General features: G+C 65.1%; 2 protein-coding genes across 3 annotated transcripts in view; one reads left to right on the top strand and one right to left on the bottom strand.

Moving 5' to 3' along the window:
- Positions 1-19029, top strand: part of KCNQ1 (potassium voltage-gated channel subfamily Q member 1) — a 159448-nt gene that overhangs the window by 70912 nt on the left and 69507 nt on the right. Inside the window, exon 10 of the mRNA XM_004603110.2 lies at positions 879-999. Within this exon, the coding sequence (XP_004603167.2) occupies positions 879-999 (121 nt within the window). The remainder of the gene's footprint in view (positions 1-878; positions 1000-19029) is intronic.
- Positions 9578-15400, bottom strand: LOC129405547 (nascent polypeptide-associated complex subunit alpha, muscle-specific form-like). Of its 2 annotated transcripts, none has more exons than XM_055141339.1 (2): positions 13785-15400; positions 9578-13092 (listed from the first exon to the last, which is right to left on the bottom strand). In XM_055141339.1, the coding sequence occupies exons 1-2, from the start codon at positions 15383-15385 to the stop codon at positions 13026-13028; spliced, it is 1668 nt and encodes a 555-aa protein (XP_054997314.1). In that variant the 5' UTR covers positions 15386-15400; the 3' UTR covers positions 9578-13025. The 2 variants fall into 2 exon arrangements, with proteins under 2 accessions (XP_054997314.1, XP_054997315.1); XM_055141340.1 differs by having other exon boundaries at positions 13866-15400.

The raw sequence follows: 19029 nt of genomic DNA, 5'->3' as shown, positions 1-19029 counted from the left end.
TGCTCCGAAGGGCCAGCTCACCTGTGGCCACTGCCGCGCGGGTCCAGCTGTGCCCCTGGCCAGAGCCCCCACCTGCTGCCCTCCCCTTCCAGACCCCGCTGTGTCCTCAAACGGAAGCCCCAGGCCAGGCCCCGGGCCCCAGATGTTGCCCTCACGCCGCTTCACAGACCGTTGTCCCAGCTGCCCTTGGTCCCTACAAGCCAGGCGTGATTCAAACGGACATGCCGAGCCGGGCATAGCAGCCCCCGTCACAAATAACAGACGCAGGAGGCGGCTGCAGAAAGGACACGGGGAAGCGGGCAGGGGCTCAGGTGACCAGACAGATGTCCCCGTGCCTCAGGACAAAGGTGGACATGGCCACGGATGGAGAGTGGCAGACGAGCACAGCCCTGGTGGGCCTCGGGGCATGGCGGGGGGGGGGGGACAGTATTTAATCTCCCCCCAGCTTCCTGCCGCAGCCACATCCTGGGAAAAGTCTAGAAACTACCATGAGGACTAAGGGAGCGTCCCCGATTCCCTCACAGAAAGATGAGACGTGTGTGCATGGAGGTGTATTTGTGTGCGTGCGTGCATGGATGTGTGCACGCATGTGCATGTATGTTTGCACTATGTGCCTGTGTGTGCACATGGGGGAGGCCGTCACCATCTTTCTCTGCATCCTGTGTGCCCCCACACCCCTGCCGGGTCCACGGGAGCCGCCTGCACAGGGCTGAGGGCCCCACAGAGTGGGGAGTCATGAGGCGCAGGCCCCCCTGCCACTGTGAACTCTTCTGCTCAGATGAGCCGTTGGGGGGTCTGGGGCACCCCGGGGTCTCCCTCCCGGCATGGGCAGGGTGCCGGTGGGCAAGCGGGGGGCTGACCGCGCCCCTCCCCCACAGTCAGGAAGAGCCCCACCCTGCTGGAGGTGAGCACGGCCCCGTTCCTGCGCAGCAGCAGCTTCGCCGAGGATCTGGACCTGGAGGGGGAGACGCTGCTGACCCCCATCACCCACGTGTCACAGTGAGTGCTGCACGCGGCGTGGGCCGGGGCGGGGATGGGGCCTCCCCCTGCGCCGGGGAACCCGATCCTCCTGTTTTGACTTGTGGAAAACCAGACCGATCATTTTCCACTTGTTTTCCTGCTCCGAGTGTCTGAGATTGTTTTTCTCTCCCCCGTCCCTCTCCCCCCGTGAGAGGGAGACTTTGTTTTCTGACATTTCCCCGTGGAGGCCGCCCTGTCTGCAGGTGGAGGGGAAGGCCTGCTTCCCGCCCTTCCTCTGGGCCACCCGGGCCGCAGCTGGCCGGCCGCTTCCGGGCCCCTCTGCCCAGGGGCCGCCGTGGGGGGCCGGGGATGGGTGCAGAGGCGGCGCGGGCAGAGCCGCTCGCTGTGCGGGAAACCCCCAGGACCGGCTGCTGGCGGGCCCGAGGCTGCTGGACAGTTGGGACAGGCAGTCACTCAGGCACCGCCACGCGGCCTAGTCCCGGCTTGGCCTTCAGGACCGTTTGCCGGGACTCCCTGAGCCCTGGTGGGCTTCAAACCCCGGAGGCGCTCCCTGGCCAAGTCCATGGCCCCACGCGGCACAGGCCAGACACAGCGTTGCCCCTCGCCCCCTCCGCCGCCTCTCCTTGGCCTTGGGGATTCACTGTCTCTCCCTGGGCCACGGAGCACAGCCACGAGTCCCACTCAGCGCCCCGTCCCTCCCGCCCCTCCCTGATAGTCGGGCCCTGCAGCAGGTTTGGGGCCAGGGCGGGGCCTTCCCCTGGAGCCTGGGGCCCCCGAGGGCCCACTGAGAAGGGCAGGGAGGCATGCTGGAGAGTCCTGGAACCCCCGTGCTCCCCCTGGGGCGTTTGGGGGGAGGGGCGTGCTGGCAGGAGGCCGTTTCTGGGAACGCTCAGTTCAGAGCATCGTGGCTGGGCCCCCCCAAGCTCCGAACATGAAGAACCCACCAGTTCTGCGCCCCTATGCCCCCCCCCTCGCCCTGCCGGGGAGGTGAGGTCACTGCAGCCTCGGGGCTGGGCGAAGGTCCCATTTCTGGGGCCTGCTGGCCACTGCTTGAGGGCAGCGTGATGGGGGAGGATGTGGGCTTCGTTGGCTGGGGGGGGCGTGAAGTGTGGCTTCCACGGGACATAGGAGGCCACGCGTGTTGTGTGTGTGGACTGCCCAGGGCGCCCAGGCCTCAAGGGCCTGCGCCAGGGCTGGGCACAAGTGGACCCGACAGTGCCCGGGGCTCCAACACCCACTTGTGCTCCCCGTCCCCACATGGGTCCCAGACCTTGTTGGGAACGAGGCGGCTCTTTCTGGGGCCTCGTCAGGGGGAGAAGGAGGCCTGGGACGGAGGGTGACGGCCGGTGTCTTGGCAGCCCCCGCGGAGCCACTGGGTCCCCAAGCCGAAGCGGAGGCAGCGCATCCGCCTCAGGGCCCTCACTCCCGGGGTCTCGGGGTCCGGTGTGACCTCCGGCGCTGACCCAGCTGGGACACTAGGGTGCGAGAGGACATCGCGCCGTTGACACTCTGAGGCTCGGACAGCTCCCAGATGGAGGGGACTCGGGGCCCTAAGGCGGGTCCCCCGGGCCGGGTCTGCCTCTCCAGTTCCGCCATTGCCCCCGGAGTTCATGGTCCTGCTGGGGGAAGTGTGGCCCGAGGCTGATGGCCCCCGTGTGCGTCCACCCGCGACTGCAGTGGGACCCAGAGGGGGTGGGGCCTGGACCGTGTCCCCTGCCAGCCAGCGCCGCCAGTGTCTGATGGACGCGGAGGGAAGAGGGGCCCAGCTGGCCGTGCCGGCCTGGCCGCGCCACCCACGGCCCAGAGCAGTCCCTGCCCTGGCCGCTGGCCTGGCCACACGGGCAGCCTCCCCCAGACTGTGACCCTGGGGCTCGGGGGCTGGTCACACGCCGCCCCTCGCATATCTGTCCCCGCGGTCAGAGGTGAGACCCTCTGAGGGGCACACGCCCTGCACGCGTGCCCCTCGCTGTGGAGGCTCTGCTGGCCTGTCCACTCTGCTCCCGGGACCCGCTCCACCCACCGCTACACGCAGCTGAGGCCAAGGGGCGTCTGTGTCCCCCCATGCGGACCCTCAGTCAGGCTCGCGTGCTCCCCGAGTCCGGGCCCAGTCCCCTGTCCCACCCCGCGTCCCCCCTCATCCGGGCCCATGTCCACCCCCACTTCAGGGCCATTCACACGACCCTTCCCGGCAGGCACAGACAGGGCTGCACAGGGTGGGGGCTGGTGGTCTACAGCCTGAGCAAGGGCAGAGTGGCCCCCGCGGGCAGCAGGCGAGCAAGGCCCAGTCCCAAGCTGCCCGGCTGCCCGGCTGGGCCCGGCGGACAGAGGGTGCCTGCACGGCCTTTCCAGAGCGGCCTTGTGTGGTCCCGGCACTCGCCCAGGGACAGGAAGGGGGAGCCAGGGCGGGGGTGCTGGAGGGGGCGAAGGGGCTGTGGGGCCCTGGACAGCAGTCCAGCAGTGGGCTGGACCCCCGGTGCCGAGGTGGCCCTCGCTCAGGTGGGCTGGCCGGGGTCTGCCCGCGGTGGGGCCGTGGGGCCACCCAGTGTGGGCTCAGGAGGGGAAGGAATGCGGCTGGAGCCGGGTGTGGCCGGCGAGGCTGCAGCCAAGTGTGGGTTTTTCTTGGGGCCCGCAGGCGCGAGCAGGAGACCCCTCTCCCGCCCACACACTGGGCCTTTCTTCAGCGGGTGCCTGGGGACCAGAGGCCCAGGACACCCCTGCAAACCCAAATTCCATCCACTTCTGGCACAGGGCGGCTTCCTGCGGGGGGAAGGGGCGCGTGTCTCGGCGGGCGGGCGTCTGTGGGAGTCTCTGTGCGTGTGGATACATGTGTGCGTGTGTGTGCCTGTGTGTGTGTGTGTGTGTGTGTCTGTGCGTGCTCAGGGGCCGGCAGAGGCCTGGACCGTGGTATGGGGTATTTGGGGGGATGCAGAGGGCAGCCCCTGGACAGCCCAGCCCTGGACGGTGAGGGGGCCCGGGGAGCTCAGGGCATCCGGCCTGTGGCCCGGCCCTACAGGCTGGGCCCCTCCAGTGGACAGAACCACCTTTGAATTGAGAGCCAGAACATTCTGCAAATACTCCAGCAGGCTGACAGGGCCTTAACCCTGTCTGCCACGTGGGTTCTTCTTGTGCCGTTAACTCTTTCACGCGGCCGCCTGCGCCCTCTCCGCTTCGGCCCCGGGGAACTTGCCACCCTGGGCCCTGTGGCCTGCCAGCCACTCTGGGCTGTCTCCTTTTGTCTCTTCTCAAGATCATTTTAGAAATGAGGGTCCCCCTGCCGTCCCCCCAGGACGGAGCCTAACCATTAAGCTTATGCGGGTGTTAAACAGTGTAAGAGATCATTTCGTAGTTTGCTCGTATTTTTTGTTTTGGGGCCACACCTGGCTGTGCTCAGGGCTGACTCCTGGCTCTGCACCAGGTCCCTCCTGATGGGCTCAGCAGACCCTCTGTGTTGCTGGCGACACACGTGGGGGTGTCTCCGTCCCACCCCAGCAGGTCAGGGCTGGTGTCCATGTGGAGCGTGTACATGTATGTACATGTATGTGCATCTGTGTGTCTACATGTTTTGTGGAGCATCTCCTGGGGACTCAGCACACGCGGAAAAGGACGGCTCCCTGGGCGGCACGCGCTGACCTCAGGCAGTGCCGGGAGACTCTGACCCTCCGGGCAGCGGCCTGGACTGGGACACGGGGCCCGCCCCGCCCCCACCCCGGTGCAGTGATGGACGGAACAAGGCCAAGGTCCTGTCGGCAGATGGGGAGCGCGGCCTGAGCCACCAGCGGGGACAGAGCCCGGCAGGATGGATTCAGGGGCCTGTGGCCAGGCCGGGCCCGTCCAAGGACAGTCAGCTTGGCTGCAGGTCAGGGCGCCTTTGAAGTCGGGGTTCCGTCCCGCTGCCATGGACGCCTGCAGGAGCGACCGTCCGGGCGAGGCTCTGGGCCGTCCAGGGCGCGCGAGCTGCCTCGGCTCTGTCCCGGGCTGGGTCAGGAGTGGACGCTGGTGTCTGCCCGGCTGGTGGCTGCCTCCGGGCCTGAGGGCAGGTTTAGGGGGAAGCGTCGCTCGCGTCCCTCAGCTGCTTCCCAGCACCGCGGGATTCGCCTCCGCTCTACCGAGTTCCTCTTGGCCTGTGGCGTTTCCGCAGGGGCTCGACCGTCTCCACCCGCTTCGCTTCGGCACCTTTCGCCTGGAGTCTATTGCTGTGCGGCTCCGGGGAGGGCGCTGTGGTGGTGTGGGGGGCTCGCCGCCTGTGCTGTTGCTGGGAGGTGGGTGCTCCGAGCGCCCCCAGCTGTGCTCAGGGCTCGCTCCGGGGGGGGCCAGGGATGGAATGTGGCCCAACAGCGTGCTGTGATCATGTCCTGGCGCGGTGGCACAGAGCCGGGGAACAGCAGAACATCTGGGGTGTTGACCGAGCGGGCGCGGGGTCATCATAGGTGACTGTACCCCGTGGGCCCTGGGGGGTCATGGCAGGACCCCAGGGGCATCGTGACGCGCGATGAGCCGACCAGTGAAGGGCGTCTGTGCTCAGGCCAGAGAGGCGGGGGGGCCCCGTCACCCATCCCCCAAGGGGGCGGGTCTCTCCTCCTCCACCCCGGCCCCCGTTACAGGCTCTGGGGTCTGTCCCCCTCCTTGGGGCTCCTGCGGGCTGCCTCGGGGGCTGAGCTCTGGCCAGCTGGACAGAGCAGGAGCCGCGTGTGTCCACACGGGCCGCCTCCCATCCCGCCAAGGGCAGCAGGGCTCCCGAGGTGCCCGTCTGGGAAAACCGCTGCCCTCCGTGTCCTCCAGCACAGCTGCCCAGGCCCCAGGCCGGCCGCGGCAGCTTTGTGAGAGGCGTTTGCCTGGGCCTGGCCATCAGCCTTTCTCCGCCAAGTCCTGCTCAAAGGGCAGTCAAGGTAGGTGCTCGCGGCTGCGCCCGCGGGAGGGAACCCCGCCCCGCCTCGGTCTCCCCGTCCTGGGCCCCGCGGACCCCAGCCAGGCACCGTTCAGAGCGGGCAACTCGGGACCCCCTTTCAGACCAGCTCTCGAAGGACCCCTCGCCCCAGAACGGGCACCGCCCCGGGGCTCGCCTGGCCGTCCCTCCCAGCCAGGCTTCATCACGTCCGGGACACATTCCTGAGGCCTGGGGTGCATCTCAGTGGGGGAGCGGGGGGCCGAGACCCCACTGCCCCTGCTCCCCCCAACATGCACCTTCACAGGAGACCAGCCTCTCCCCCCCGCAACATTCCAGAAGTTTCCTAGCTGAGCTCTCCATCTCTTCCTCCCCCCACCGTCTTGCGGCGCTGGGAAACAGGCACAAAGAGCCTCTCGGCGGCTCCGACAAAGCCCATTCTCAGTGGCCCGAGGACAGAGACAGGCCCGGCCACTGTCCCCGCCGCCCCTGCCACCCTCCTTCCGCCCCTAGGGTGAGGGCACCTGTGACTGAGGGACAGTTGCCAGGTCAAGGGGATGGTCACGGGACCAAGGGGACAGTCACGGAGCTGAGGGAAGGGACAGTGAGAGAGCTGAGGGACTGTCAGAGCACAGAGGGACAGCCACAGAGCTGAGGGGGCAGGCGCCATCCTACTGAGACAGGAGAGGCTGCTCAGACAAGGCCCTCCTGGGGGGAAGGTCCAGCTGCCACGGGGTCCCCTCCTCCTGGGGCCAGCACAGCACATGCCACCACACAGCACACACCAGAACTCACACATACCACATGCACACAGCACACAGAACACACCAGGACACACACGTGCCACACGCACACCCCAGAGCCCTTTGCCAGCGGCCAGGGGCCCCCAGTGTCCAGGTCGTGCTGACCCCCCAAGCAGGGACTCCCGGTGGGCCTGACGGGCTTGGAACCCCGGCTCAGGGGCCCTGCCAGGACCCCCTTCCCGGCCCGCTCATGGGGCCGTGTGCCGCCCTGGCGGGGGCCTGGCAATATCTGCTCCCACGTCCACCCGGGCTGACAGACTGACGCGCGGGCGGAAGTGATTCGGGAGACCTGCTGAGGGCGGGCGTGGGGCTGGTGCTCGCTGCAGGCCGAGCAGGGGAGGGGAGAAACCCTGCTGGTCGAGGCTGAGCCCCTCCCCCCACCTCCTGCTCCTCGGGGCCCACCCAAGGCCGTTTCCAGCCCTCGGGCTGCGCTCTGCGGGGGATTTTCCATCCCGGGAGCTTGTGAAATCGCCAGCGAGGATGAGGCCGCCCCCAGGAGTTGCCCCCTCCCACGCGGGCAGGGACAGGCTGCAGGGCGTCTGCGGGTGCCCGGGCCCCGCCTAGCAGCCCCTGCCCCCCAGCTCCTGGCGCAACCCCTGCCTGCACTCCCGCCTTCCGTGCTGGCAGCTGCAGGACCAGCTCCTCCACCTGCATGGCCCCTCCTGGCACCGGCAGCCCTGTGTGCCGCGGGCTCTGCCCCGGGCACCCCTGGAACCAGGGCCTGGGCGCCCACAGCCGCACGGGCATCACCCAGCATTCCTGGCACTGAGCACTTGCGCACATGGTCCACACCCGGGCCTGCTCCCCGCCCCCTCGGCGCCCGTCGCTGTGCCACACATGTCCTGCTGGGCCTTCCCGCAGGCCAGAGCCTGTGTAAGCGGTGAACAGCAAAGGCCAGGCAGAGTCGTTGCCCACTCAGCCGTGCCCTGGCAGTGCCACTAGTAGGCACCCACTGACGTGTCAGTGTGTGAAGGGAGGGGAGGGCAGAGCGACATTCCCGGGCCCTGGACGAGCTGAGCCGGTGTGTCCTCACATGCATGCAGCTGGGCTTGTGTGCCTGCACACACACATGCACACGCACCACACCCCCATGTGCACACATGCACGCACATGTATACACAACCACACACGTACATACACACCCCCATGCATGGCCGTCCTTGGCATACACAGACACACCCCCTATGCAGGGCTGTCCTTGACATATACGCCACCCCCCCATGCATGGCATCCTTGACATATATCCCCCCCCTGTGTGGCGTCCTTGGCGCACATCCCCCGCGCGTGGTGGTGCCGGGCTGGCGGCCAGTGGCGGGAGGAACCCTATTAGATCAGTTTCTCCTCCTGACGGAGGCCGGCTGTGCCTCTGAAGAGCAGGATTGTCCCATAAATGAGGCCACATTTAAATTGCAAACAAGGACCTCGGCCTGGGGAGGGGCCCTGACCCAGGCGGGGAGGGCAGCGGTGCCGGCCAGGGGGTGCCGTTCGCTCGGGCTTCCTGGCTCTGGCGTCAGCAGAGCTCCTTCCCGGGCCCCCCACTGACCCAGGACCCCCCCCCCCGCGAGGTGCCAAGGAGGGGACTGGAAGACCCCGCCACAAGGACCAGGCTGCTCTGTGACCCCTGGACGGGGTCCCCTGGCACTGGGGTCCCCTCCTGCTGCTGCTCCGGCCAGGAAGCCCCGCTCATGCATCCGTGGTGGCTGCTGGCCTTGACAGGGGTCACCCTGTCAGCTCAAACAAGTGAGGGACCTGGCTGAAAATGGGTTTGGGTTGGAGTTGAAAAACTTCCAGCCGAAGACCCCCTGGGAGGGAGCCCCTGGGTCGCCACCTGGCCATCGGCAGTGCCATTGAGGCAGCGAAGGTAGGAAAACAGGCAGGGTCCTTCCTGAGGGACAGGGCAGTGAGCACTGGGCGGGGAGTGTGCAGGCTGGCCTGCTCCTCCAAAAGGCCCAAAGACCCCCGAGAGCCTGGGCTCGTGCCAGGCGGTGCCCCTTACCCGGGAGCCCCACCCCGCCACGTGCCAGGCCTGGGGTCGTCTGTAGCTGTCACAGCTGCGGGGGCTCTAACGGGCACAGGCCAGGCCGGCTGCAGGATGCTGGGGGGCCCCACCCCAAAGAATAATCAGCCTCAGGCCCAGCTCGGGGGCCCCAGGGGCCGCTGCTTTTCCCGTGTGCTCTGAAAACAGGCCGGCACTCGCCCACCCCCAGGTTCCCCCGGCGTGGCAGCCTGGCCAGGACACCCACATCCCCATCCCTGGGCCTCCCCTTCGGGACACAGGCCGCCAGCCAGTGAGGACATGCAGGCTCCCGAGACGCCCTGCAGCCAGGCGCCGGGAGCAGCTGACAGAGCAGGGCCTGGCGGCACCCCCTCCCCCATGCGTCAGGGTGACTGCAGAATGCAAAGGAGTTAGCACAGGCAGACCCCAGGGGAGAGCGGGCAGAGGCGGGGGGCGAGCCCCTCACCAGGCAGGCAGGCAGGCAGGCGAGGGCTCCGTGGGGACCAGGCTCCAGAGGACGAGAGAGGTGTAAAACTTGCTAGAATCTGAATTCTAACTCCTAGAAGCTGAAAGGCCTGGACAGTCTCCGGCCGGAAAGCCATGAGACGTGAATCCATCCATTCCTGCAATGATTCGCCCACTCATTTATCCATTCAGTCAACCAATCATCCACCCATCCACTCATCCACCCACCCATCCATCCACTCATCCACCCATCCATCCATCCATCCATCCACCCACCCATCCATCCACCCACTCATCCACCCATCCATCCACCCACTCATCCACCCATCCATCCACCCACCCATTAATCCATCCACTCATCCACCCATCCACCCACCCATTCATCAAACACACTCATCCATCAATTCACTCCTTCATTAATCATCCATCAGTTTATCCATTCATCCATCCTCCAACTCATCCATCCGTTCTCCTTTCATCCTTGCATCTTCACCCATTCATCAGTCATTCATTCATTTGTCCATCCATCCATCATTCATTCCTGGCTTTCCAGATTCTACCACATGCCATGGGCATGGGGTTCATTACATCCCCGAGTCCCTGGGGTGCCGGGGCCCCGGCAAGGGTCCGTGGGAGGCACTGCACTGGCTAATCGCAATTCTCCACCCATTCCCCTTCCGCCGTGGACAGCTGCGGCCGCCTCGTTTATGTATATTATTGTGCGCCAGTGCCTGGGAATGCCCAGAGTATCTCCTAGCGTGGCGGGGAGGTGTGTAATCTTGATTTAAACACAGCCGTGCGTGGCGGCAGTGGTCCCGTCTGGCACTGCGTGTCCCTCAGCACATGCGTACACATGTCTTGCTGTGAAGTACACAGTCGGCCCCGGCGCGGGGCGAGGTTCCAGCTGCCCCCCACCCGGGCCGCGCGCACACAGCCCCTCGTTGTTCTGGGGAGAGCAGTGAGCTGTTTACCCAGGAGGGGAGCTGCCGGGCCGTAGGTGGGAAATATTCTGGCCGAGTTAGCGGGGGGCTGGCGGGGCCGCGGCGTGTCCGCCCGGCTCCGTTCCCACCTGCGCGCATGGCTGCCAACTCGCAGCTCTGTCCTGCTGTGATTCTCCTCAGCCAGAGAAGCTGCGGCGTTCGTGCGTGCTGTGCCTGAGAAGGGCGCGGGTCTCTGCAGAGACCGTCACACCCCTGCACCCTGCGAACGCGGGCCCGGCCACTGGGTCCGTTTTCCTTGGAGCCACCTGTGTTTCTCAGCCCACCTCGGCGTTCTCTGATAGCCCTCGGCCCTGCCCCTTGCCGGGTTTGCTCATGAGCAGTCACCTCACCTGGGCAAAGTTACACGCGGGTGGGGGGCCCCGGGGACTCAGGGAGGGAAGGCTGGTGTGTCTTAGTCCTGTCAGGACAAACTTTCTGACCTTTGCCACGACGCCTTGATTGAACACACACGCCTGATGTGTGAGCAAGACAGAACCTTGAAGCATGCATGCTTCCGGGAGGCTGTTTAGTAGCCCCGAGCCACACGATCATTGTTCACGGCTCCGTCCTCCTCAGCAGACGGCCTGTGCTCGTGCTTTTACGGTCACGTCTACTATTAGTGTGGAGCTCGCCGGGGTGGGCTGCGGTAGGAACTCATGTCTGGGGCGTGGGGGCCTGATTTTCCCAGTGGGCCCCAGCAGTCTCCCCCGGCGCCGCCTCTCTCTCTCTCACACACACACACACACACACACACACACACACACACACACGCAATTACCTTCCTCGCCCGCCACCTTCTCCCAGACTCAGGCTGGCTCTGTCCCCACCACGCAGTCCCCAAGGCCTGGCGCGAGCCCCGGGACAGCTCCCTCACAAGTGTTCTCTGTTCTCCTTTTCAAAGTTCACTGGGTGTTTGTGGATCTTTCTCTCTCGCAGACATTTTAGAAAATGTTTGTTAAGTTCCTCAAAAGCTCCAGCCACCCCACCCTCGAGGCTGGAATGTCTCCCTGTATCAAAAGATCTTCCTTTATAGCCTTCAAAATCATTTCTTAATTTCCCCCCATCAAAGTCCTCTTTGTTCGCTCTGAGCCTGGGTGTAAACTGTTGCTATTCTGATCGCCTCCCGCGCGCGGCTCAGTCCGCGTGTGTGCCGTGGCAGTGGCGGGGGAGGGTGGCTGCTCTTGGCTCTCAGGCCTGGCTGCGACGCTCTGGCATTGCCAAGTGCCGGGGAACGGTTCTCGCGTGCAGCTTAGCTGTTCTCGGAGCGCGATCGGACAGTTTCCCCAAAGCTCAAGGCCGTCTCGCCACCACACGCAGTCGGCATCTGGCCTCCCCCCGGCCCGCGTTCCTCCAGGGGCCTGCAGGAACCTGGGCTGGCTGGGCGCGGCCCTGCCCCAGGGAGGTGTGAACCTTTTCCCTGAAAGTTACTGTCGCCAGAGCTCAAAGTAACCCAAGTTCCTCAGAGCCCTGGGGACTTCGGAGGGTGCAAAGGAAAGGGCCTGGACGGCTCTGATCAAGCAGTCTGTCCACTCTCTGGGTCCGGAGAAGGCCATGGGCACCTCCTGCCTCTATCCTCACCTTAAAGGGACAGACGCGCTTTTAGTTACTTCATTTAACTGGCTGCAAAGTTCGGGTTAGGACTTGCACCAGGTCAGGCCAGCACCTTCTAGCAAAAGAGCAGCCTCCAGGCCCTCCCCAAGCCCCCAGAGAAGTATGAAACTTCACCGGGACATTTTCTGCCCCTGCTCAAAGAAACATATGGTTTTTCTCCTCTGCTGTCTTAATGTGGTGGATTACACGGGTAGAGTTTCTGATATTGGATCATCCCCGCATTCCTGGGAGAAAGCCCACTTGGAGAGCCAGTGGAGACCCGGGTTCGGGGAGCTCACGCGCTGAGCGGGTCTCAGCCACGGGGGAGATGGTCCGTCGCCTTCTCTCTGGGGCCCTCCCTCTGGACACGAGGACATGCTCCGATGCGCAGTTTAGAAGACCACCCCCCTCCCGGGCACAGACCCTGGCAGACCCCTCTCCCCTGCGCCATGTTTGGAAACACAGTCAAACAGCACTGTAATCAAGCAACCCAATCCGTACATTTTTCTCCTGGTGAGTATCTGGAAAACAGGTGCAGAAACGGATCATTTGAGACACCGTTGAAATCTGGCTAATCCCGCGGGCCTGCTTTCCTTCAGCGGCGCTGCCTGGCGAGGCTGTGGACGGGGGTGGGAGCGGGGGACACGGCAGAAAACAAAAGTGCCCAGTTCCTCCTGGGACTGTCCCAAGACACAGACGGCGGGGGGCAGGGGGGGCGAGGCGCACACGGCTCATCCCGAGGGCCAACTGTCATTCCACCAAGAGCCCAGGGGAAGGCGTTCGGAGCCCCGAAATGCAGTCGCCGGCTTGCTGCCCAAGGGTCCGGCGGAGGATGGGGCCTCTGCTCGTGTGCAGAGGGTCTCCCTGTCTCCCCTGACCTTCCTCCCACCCCAACTGCACCAGAATGTACCCTCTGCTCACACCCCACCTTGCAATCTGCCCCTGGAAGCCCCCCCAACTAGAAACTCAATTAAGGCCATTGCAGAACCCCTCCCCGGCCCTGCCCACAGACACGATGGGGGAACCCCTTCCCCTGGAGCCTCAGGACCAGCTGGAAATGTCCCCGAGCACCCCCCCAAGTGGAGCCACATGAAGCCCCTCACAGTACTCAGCCTGCCTGACCCCCACCTCCCTCCAGGCACTGGCCCCGGCGGGCTGCTCCAAGTCCAGGTGAGACTCGACTACCGGACAGCCCCCCCTGCCACTCCCGGCTGGAGAGGCCCTGCCTGCCCCCACACGGCTCACCTGGAATGCTGGACATCACCAGTTGGTGGAGGATAGAATAAGGCTAAGATCCATCCATCTGGGGCCCTCTTGAGAGCTGAGTCTCAGGAATAATCCCAAGAAATCATCCAGGGAGCCATCCACGGAACCATCCTGGAGCCATCCATGGAACTGTACAGAACCATCCACAAAACCATTCAGGGATGGGGCTGGAGTGATAGCACAGCAGGTTGGGTGTTTGCCTTGCATGCGGCTGACCCAGGTTCCCAGCATCCCATATGGTCCCTCAAGCACCGCCAGGAGAAATTCCTGAGTGCATAAGCCAGGAATGACCCCTGTGCATTGCCGGGTGTGACCCAAAAAAAGGAAAAAAAAAGATTTGGGGAAGCATCTGGGAACCATGCTGGGAAATATCCAGGGAGCCATCCACAGAAACATCCATGGAATCATCCTGGGAGTCATCCACGGAAACATCCACAGAACCATCCAGGGAGCCATCCACAGAAACGTCCACGGAACCATTCAGGAAGCCATCCACAGAAACATCCATGAAAGCATCCTGGGAGCCAATCCATGGAAACATCCAAGGAAACATCCACGGAACCATCCTGGGAGCCATCCACGGAAACATCCAGGGAGCCATCCACAGAAACATCCATGAAAGCATCCTGGGAGCCATCCATGGAAACATCCAAGGAAACATCCACGGAACCATCCTGGGAGCCATCCACGGAACCATCCTGGGAGCCATCCACGGAAACATCCAGGGAGCCATCCACGGAAACATCCAGGGAGCCATCCACAGAAACATCCACGGAACATCCAGGGAACCATTCCAGGGAGCCATCCACGGAAACACCCACAGAAACATCCACGGAAACATCCAGGAAGCCATCCATGGAAACATCCACAGAAGCATCGTGGGAGCCATCCAGGAGCCGTACTGAGAACCATCCGGGGAACCATCCGGGAACCATGCTGGGAACCATCCTGGGAACCATCCGGGAACCTTCACAAAGCCCTCAGGGAACCATCGCAGGTGCGGTGCAGCGGCATTCTTTGAACCAGCTTGAGGCGCCAGAGTTGCAACCAAACAGTGCGGACAGGGCGGCGGGTGGCGCAGGAGCCTGGCAGGCGGCAGGTTAAGGTGAAGCGCAGGCGGTGGGGAACGCAGCTGGCAGGCGCACGCCAGCGGCGGGGCAGACCCCTCCCTAGGGAGGCGGCCGTAGGGCGAGCGCGGGCTGAGGAGCCCTTCCAGGGCGGCGGGAGGCGGCTCGGTGCGGCCAGCGCACACCAGAGCGCAGCGGGCGGAGCCGCAGAGGCGCCCGATTCCGACCGGAGCGGCGGGCTGCAGAGGAGCGCTTGGGGCAGGGCGGCCGGCGGAGCCCCTCAAGGGCTCAGGCGCACGGGAGTGCGGCGAGTGAGGACGACAGGATTGCGGGCTGCACCGGATCGTGGTCTCCCCTGGCGCACTGGCTGCAACGGATCGCGGGCCGTATCGAATCGCGGGCCGCACCAGATCATGGCGCGCGGGCTGCAACTGGACCGCGGCTCCACATGAGATCGCGCGTCCGCTTGGGATCGCGCGTCCGCTTGGGATCGCGGGTCCGCTTGGGATCGCGGGTCCGCTTGAGATCGCGGGTCCGCTTGAGATCGCGGGTCCGCCTGAGATCGCGGGTCCGCATGGGATCGCGGGTCCGCACGAGATCGCGGGTCCGCATGGGATCGCGGTCTGCAACGGATTGCGGGGCCGCAACGGAATCGCGGAGCCGCATCGGATCGCGGGCTGCATCAGCGCGCGGGCTGCGCCAGAGCGCGGAGGAGAGATGAGGAGCGCGGGCTGCGCTGGGGCGCGGCCGGAGCAGGATCGCGGCCCCAGAGGCGTGAGGAGAGCGGCGGGCGGAGGATCGCGGCCCCCAGAGGCGTGAGGAGAGCGGCGGGCGGAGGATCGCGGCCCCCAGAGGCGTGAGGAGAGCGGCGGGCGGAGGATCGCGGCCCCCAGAGACGTGAGGAGAGCGGAGGATTGCGACCCCCAGAGACGTGAGGAGAGCGGCGGGCGGAGGATCGCGGCCCCCAGAGGCGTGAGGAGAGCGGCGGGCGGAGGATCGCTAGAAATGCGACGAGTGAGGCAAGAGCAGGATCGCGGCCCCCGGAGACGTGAGGAGAGTGGCCGGCGGGGGATCGTCGCGACCCCCAGAGATGCGACGAGCGCAGCCAGAGTAGGATCGCGGCACCCCGAGTCGTGAGGAGAGCAGCCAGTGGGGGATCGCGACCCCCAGAGACGTGACGAGCACAGCCGGAGCAGGATCGCCGCCCCTGGAGGCGTGAGGGGCGCGGGCAGCACTGGGCGCGGGGCCGGCCAGTCCCCACAGGCGCGGGCGGTGGTCGTGGCCGCCCCGAGCGCGGGAGGAGCCGCGGCCTGCGGGGACAGCGCGGCCTGCGCAGCGGGAGCGGCGCGCGGCATCCTACCTCCGGGAGAGCGCCCGCCGAGTGGCGGCGGAGGCGCCCGAGACCGAGGACGTGGCGGCTGCGCTGTCTCTGATTGGACAGGCCGCGGGGCGGGCTCGCGCCGGGGGGCTGCGCAGATTGGCTGCGCGGGGAAAGCGGTCAGTCGCGCTCCGCTATTGGCCAAGAGGGGCCGCCTCAGATGACACACGGGCTCGGATTGGTCGAGGCGCTCAGGCGCGCTGATGGGGGCGGGGCCGCCTGGCCATCACCCCCACCCCCACCCCCACCTTATGGACCCCGGCTGGTTCTGCCTTCGGACCAAGGCGCCGGGTATCCCGTCCACTCACGGGTCCCCAGTCTGCCGTGTCCTTGCACTGACTGGTCTGTCACGCTCTCCCCGCCCCCACCGTGGGGGGCCACGCGGCCGGCAACCACCCACTGGAACCTGCAGGACCCTCAGGGCTGGATCATGGTGGGAGCAACCCGACCCAATACATGGCCCCCTCTGCCCACAGGGCATCTGGTGCTAGGGCTTAGCTGGCCTGGACGCAGGAGCGCAGGGCAGAGCTGAGCCTGGGCCCCCAAGTCAGCCTCTCACCACACCCCAGTAACTGCACGTCCTTCTGATTTCCCCTTGTACCTGGCGATTTTCTGTTTGCGAACCCCTCCCACCGTGCAGGGTTTCCTGGGCCCAGCTAGGACGGCCCCCATTGCCCTGGGGCGGGGGCGCGCTCCCCACCGGCTCCCCTGCACGTCTGGGGGCAGTTTGGACCTTGCCTGCAAATTGCAAAAGGGTTTTGGAATGTAGACTCTCAGTATGCACCCCTCCACCCAGGGCTGACTTCAAACCAGGGGGAGGCTGGAGCCTGCCACCCAAGCACGCAAGAAGGCCATTCATCTGCTTTTCTCCCTGAAATATATGTCTACGGAAAGAGCCAGGAATCTCCCGGAGTCCTTTTTTCTTTGTTGTTCAGCCCAGAAGAGAAAGGGAAAATGATGTTGTCACAGCCAGGAACCGCTACCCCTCCCCATCACTGTCTCTCATATTCATTTTTTTCTGGGAAAAGATGGAGCTGGTTGTTGGGCTTTTTTAGGGGGTGGGGGTGGGGTGGGGGAGGGTATACCATAGTTATAAGGAATTGACCTTTATGACAGAGTTGACAAGGCAAAGCCCAAATGTGTTGGGTAAGTTATGCCAGGAGGGGCCTGCTGGAAGTCTCCGGCACAAGTCAGCAGAACAGATTCTTTAAGGAGCTCTGGGTTCTGAGCATAGAGCCACAGTCCTGCTTTTGAGGTCTTTCAGGGGATCCAACCAGACCTGCCGGTGGTTCAGAATTATTTCCCTGCTTGGAATCAACGGGCGAGGGTCCTGCGTCACAGCCTCTAGGGCCGCTTCCGAGTTGGATGGACTCTCACTGCCAGGGGGGCAAGCCGCCTCATCGGTGCAATGCTGACCCTAAGGCGCATGTCCACGAGGGGGGTCACGTGGACCCCAGGGCACCCGTGCGACTCTGCAGCAGCTTGGGGGCGGGTGGGATGGAGACCCGGGAAGAGAATGGAAAGGTTTCTAAAGGCGTTACGGGAGTAGGAATGAAGAGGAGGGTGCCCCCTGATCTCTCGTGCCTTGTCCAAGTGCACGTAAAGCTGCAGGAGGGACGCTGAGTCGTGGGGGCGCCCGGGAAGACCACCACCAGCACAGCCCTCATCCCGCCTCGGGAGAGGAGCCGCCATCCCATCTTAGCTCTCGCGTCGTGGCTGGCTTGGCAGAGAGAGATGCCTGCCTTCAGCTGCCTGTGGATGGCGCTGGGTCGAGCAATGGACACCCAACAACCGCCGCCGTCCCCTGGCACGCCGTCCCCTGGCACGCCGAACACAGAGCACCGCTGTGTTCCCGCCCCTCGGCGGTTTCAGTGACCTGACTGGTTATGCTGTGTAATGAGGCTTTGGGGGGTGACCAATCAGAGGGTGCGTGTAAATGGAGGGCCAATCGGCAGTCTAGGTTATTAGGCCCCACCTCTTTTCTCCCAACAAGCTGTCAGCATCTTTCCTGACCTTCAGCTTGAACTTCTGGCCTAGGGGTGGGCAGCAGGGTCAGTGCATCGGCCTGATGGGGCCAGGCGGTCTTGGGGTTTTGGGGTTCTGTTGCTTGTCTCTTTGGCTTCTGCCTAGGTCAGAGACACATTGCAAGCAGCCCTGGTCCCACATGTGGCCCCACTCTGGCAGGGGCCACACAGAGAGAACCACACGCCCTGCTATGTCCATCTCCAGGAGTGAACTCCAAGTGAAGGAGCAGAGCCTGGTGCAGAGTGTGCCAGGGGTCCCAGCCCCTGCCCGAGTCCTGGGGCAGGTCCTCGTGGCCACCACCACAGAAATAGCCACTGTTAGGTCCAGCCCTGCTCAGCTCTGTAGAGAGTGGCCGGAGCTCCAGCCCCAACCCTGCTGGGACCCCGATCTGAAAGGCGGAGGGGCTCTGCCAGGCTGGGGGAGCTGACGAGACAAGAGCCAGGAGAGGGCCCTTCTGTGACCCCACCAGTGTCCAGGGCACCTCCCCCAGGGGAGCTAGCTGAGGGGGTACACCCAGGTATGCACAGGAGGGTCGCTGGGATTTCCATCCAGATGAAGCCCTGCCGGCGGTGGCCCGTCTCTCCCGGCCGCTCCACTGGCCTCGCTCACCCACATTCACCCCCCACCCCTGGCATGCCGCTTGGTTTGGGTTGGAAACACGCCTAAAGGCAGAGCAATGCCACCCCTGACGGCGACAAGGCCGGGCCTGGGCACTCCTACACACGGCTGAGTGGCTTTAAGTCGGGGACAGTGAGGGGTGCCCCGTGGCTCACGCTGAGGAGCAAGCCTGGGCTCCCGGGGCTCCTAGACACCCCACCTCTTTGGGACGAGTGTCATGGGCCCCCCCGCTTCCCGCTGCCCTGTCCTGCTGGCACCCTCAGAGACCCTCTGGGGGGCTGTGTTGGGGCCCACATTCCCAGCAGGCCGAGGCCCAGCTGCCGGCAGCTTCACCACGGAGCTCGGGAGTCCCCCAGGCCCACCACGCACCCGCACAGGGTGCTGCCACTCATGGGCTCCCGCCAGCCTGGCGCACCTGTCCTGTGCCCCCCGCCCCGCCTTGGGGGAGAGGGAGGGCAGCCCCAGCCCAGAGGGGTTTGTTGTCTCGTCAGGAGACTGGAGACGTGTGGGAACAGGCTGCGGGGACCGGGGCACGTGCAGGCCCCGGGCAGCTCGGGAGGGGGCACCCCAAGTGGACCTGGGGGTAAAGCTGGACCTCGGGGAGTTGTAGCATAGCCTGGGATGTCGGGGGGCGGGGGGGGGTGGGGAGGGCGGGGAGCCAGCCTGGAGGTTCCGGCACTGGCGGTGGGGGTGGGGACCGCGCCTGGCCCTTGTCACCGAGTGGGTGAGGGGCCGAGAGCCCCTGCACCTGGGCCTCCCCCCGGCCCCCTGTGTGACACAGGACGTCTGGTTTGTCTCATCTGAACGCCGTGGGGGCTGACCTAGCGTGCCTCACGATCCCTCCAGCGCACGGATTTGGGGTTCAAAAGGTTTCCTTGCAGGCTTCTGCACCCCAGTGCACGCACGCACGCACCCACAGCTGAGGAGAATTAGGCTGAGCGCGTCCACCCCGCTTTTCTCTTGATTCCGAGGTATTTG

This window comes from Sorex araneus, chromosome 6 (assembly GCF_027595985.1).
Source record: "Sorex araneus isolate mSorAra2 chromosome 6, mSorAra2.pri, whole genome shotgun sequence".
Lineage (NCBI taxonomy): Eukaryota > Metazoa > Chordata > Mammalia > Eulipotyphla > Soricidae > Sorex > Sorex araneus.
Note: the sequence above shows the minus strand (reverse complement) of the source record. Positions and strands in the feature narration are given on the sequence as shown.

What these genes read in the sequence shown, in the direction of transcription:
- LOC129405547 (XM_055141339.1), bottom strand. Translation starts at nt 15,385, where the DNA reads ATGCCGCGCGCCGCTCCCGCTGCGCAGGCCGCGCTGTCCCCGCAGGCC. An exon ending in ATGTTTCCGTGGATGTTTCT is followed by an intron (nt 13,093 to 13,784) that starts GTGGGTGTTTCC and finishes GGTTCTGTACAG; the next exon opens with TTCCATGGATGGCTCCAGGA.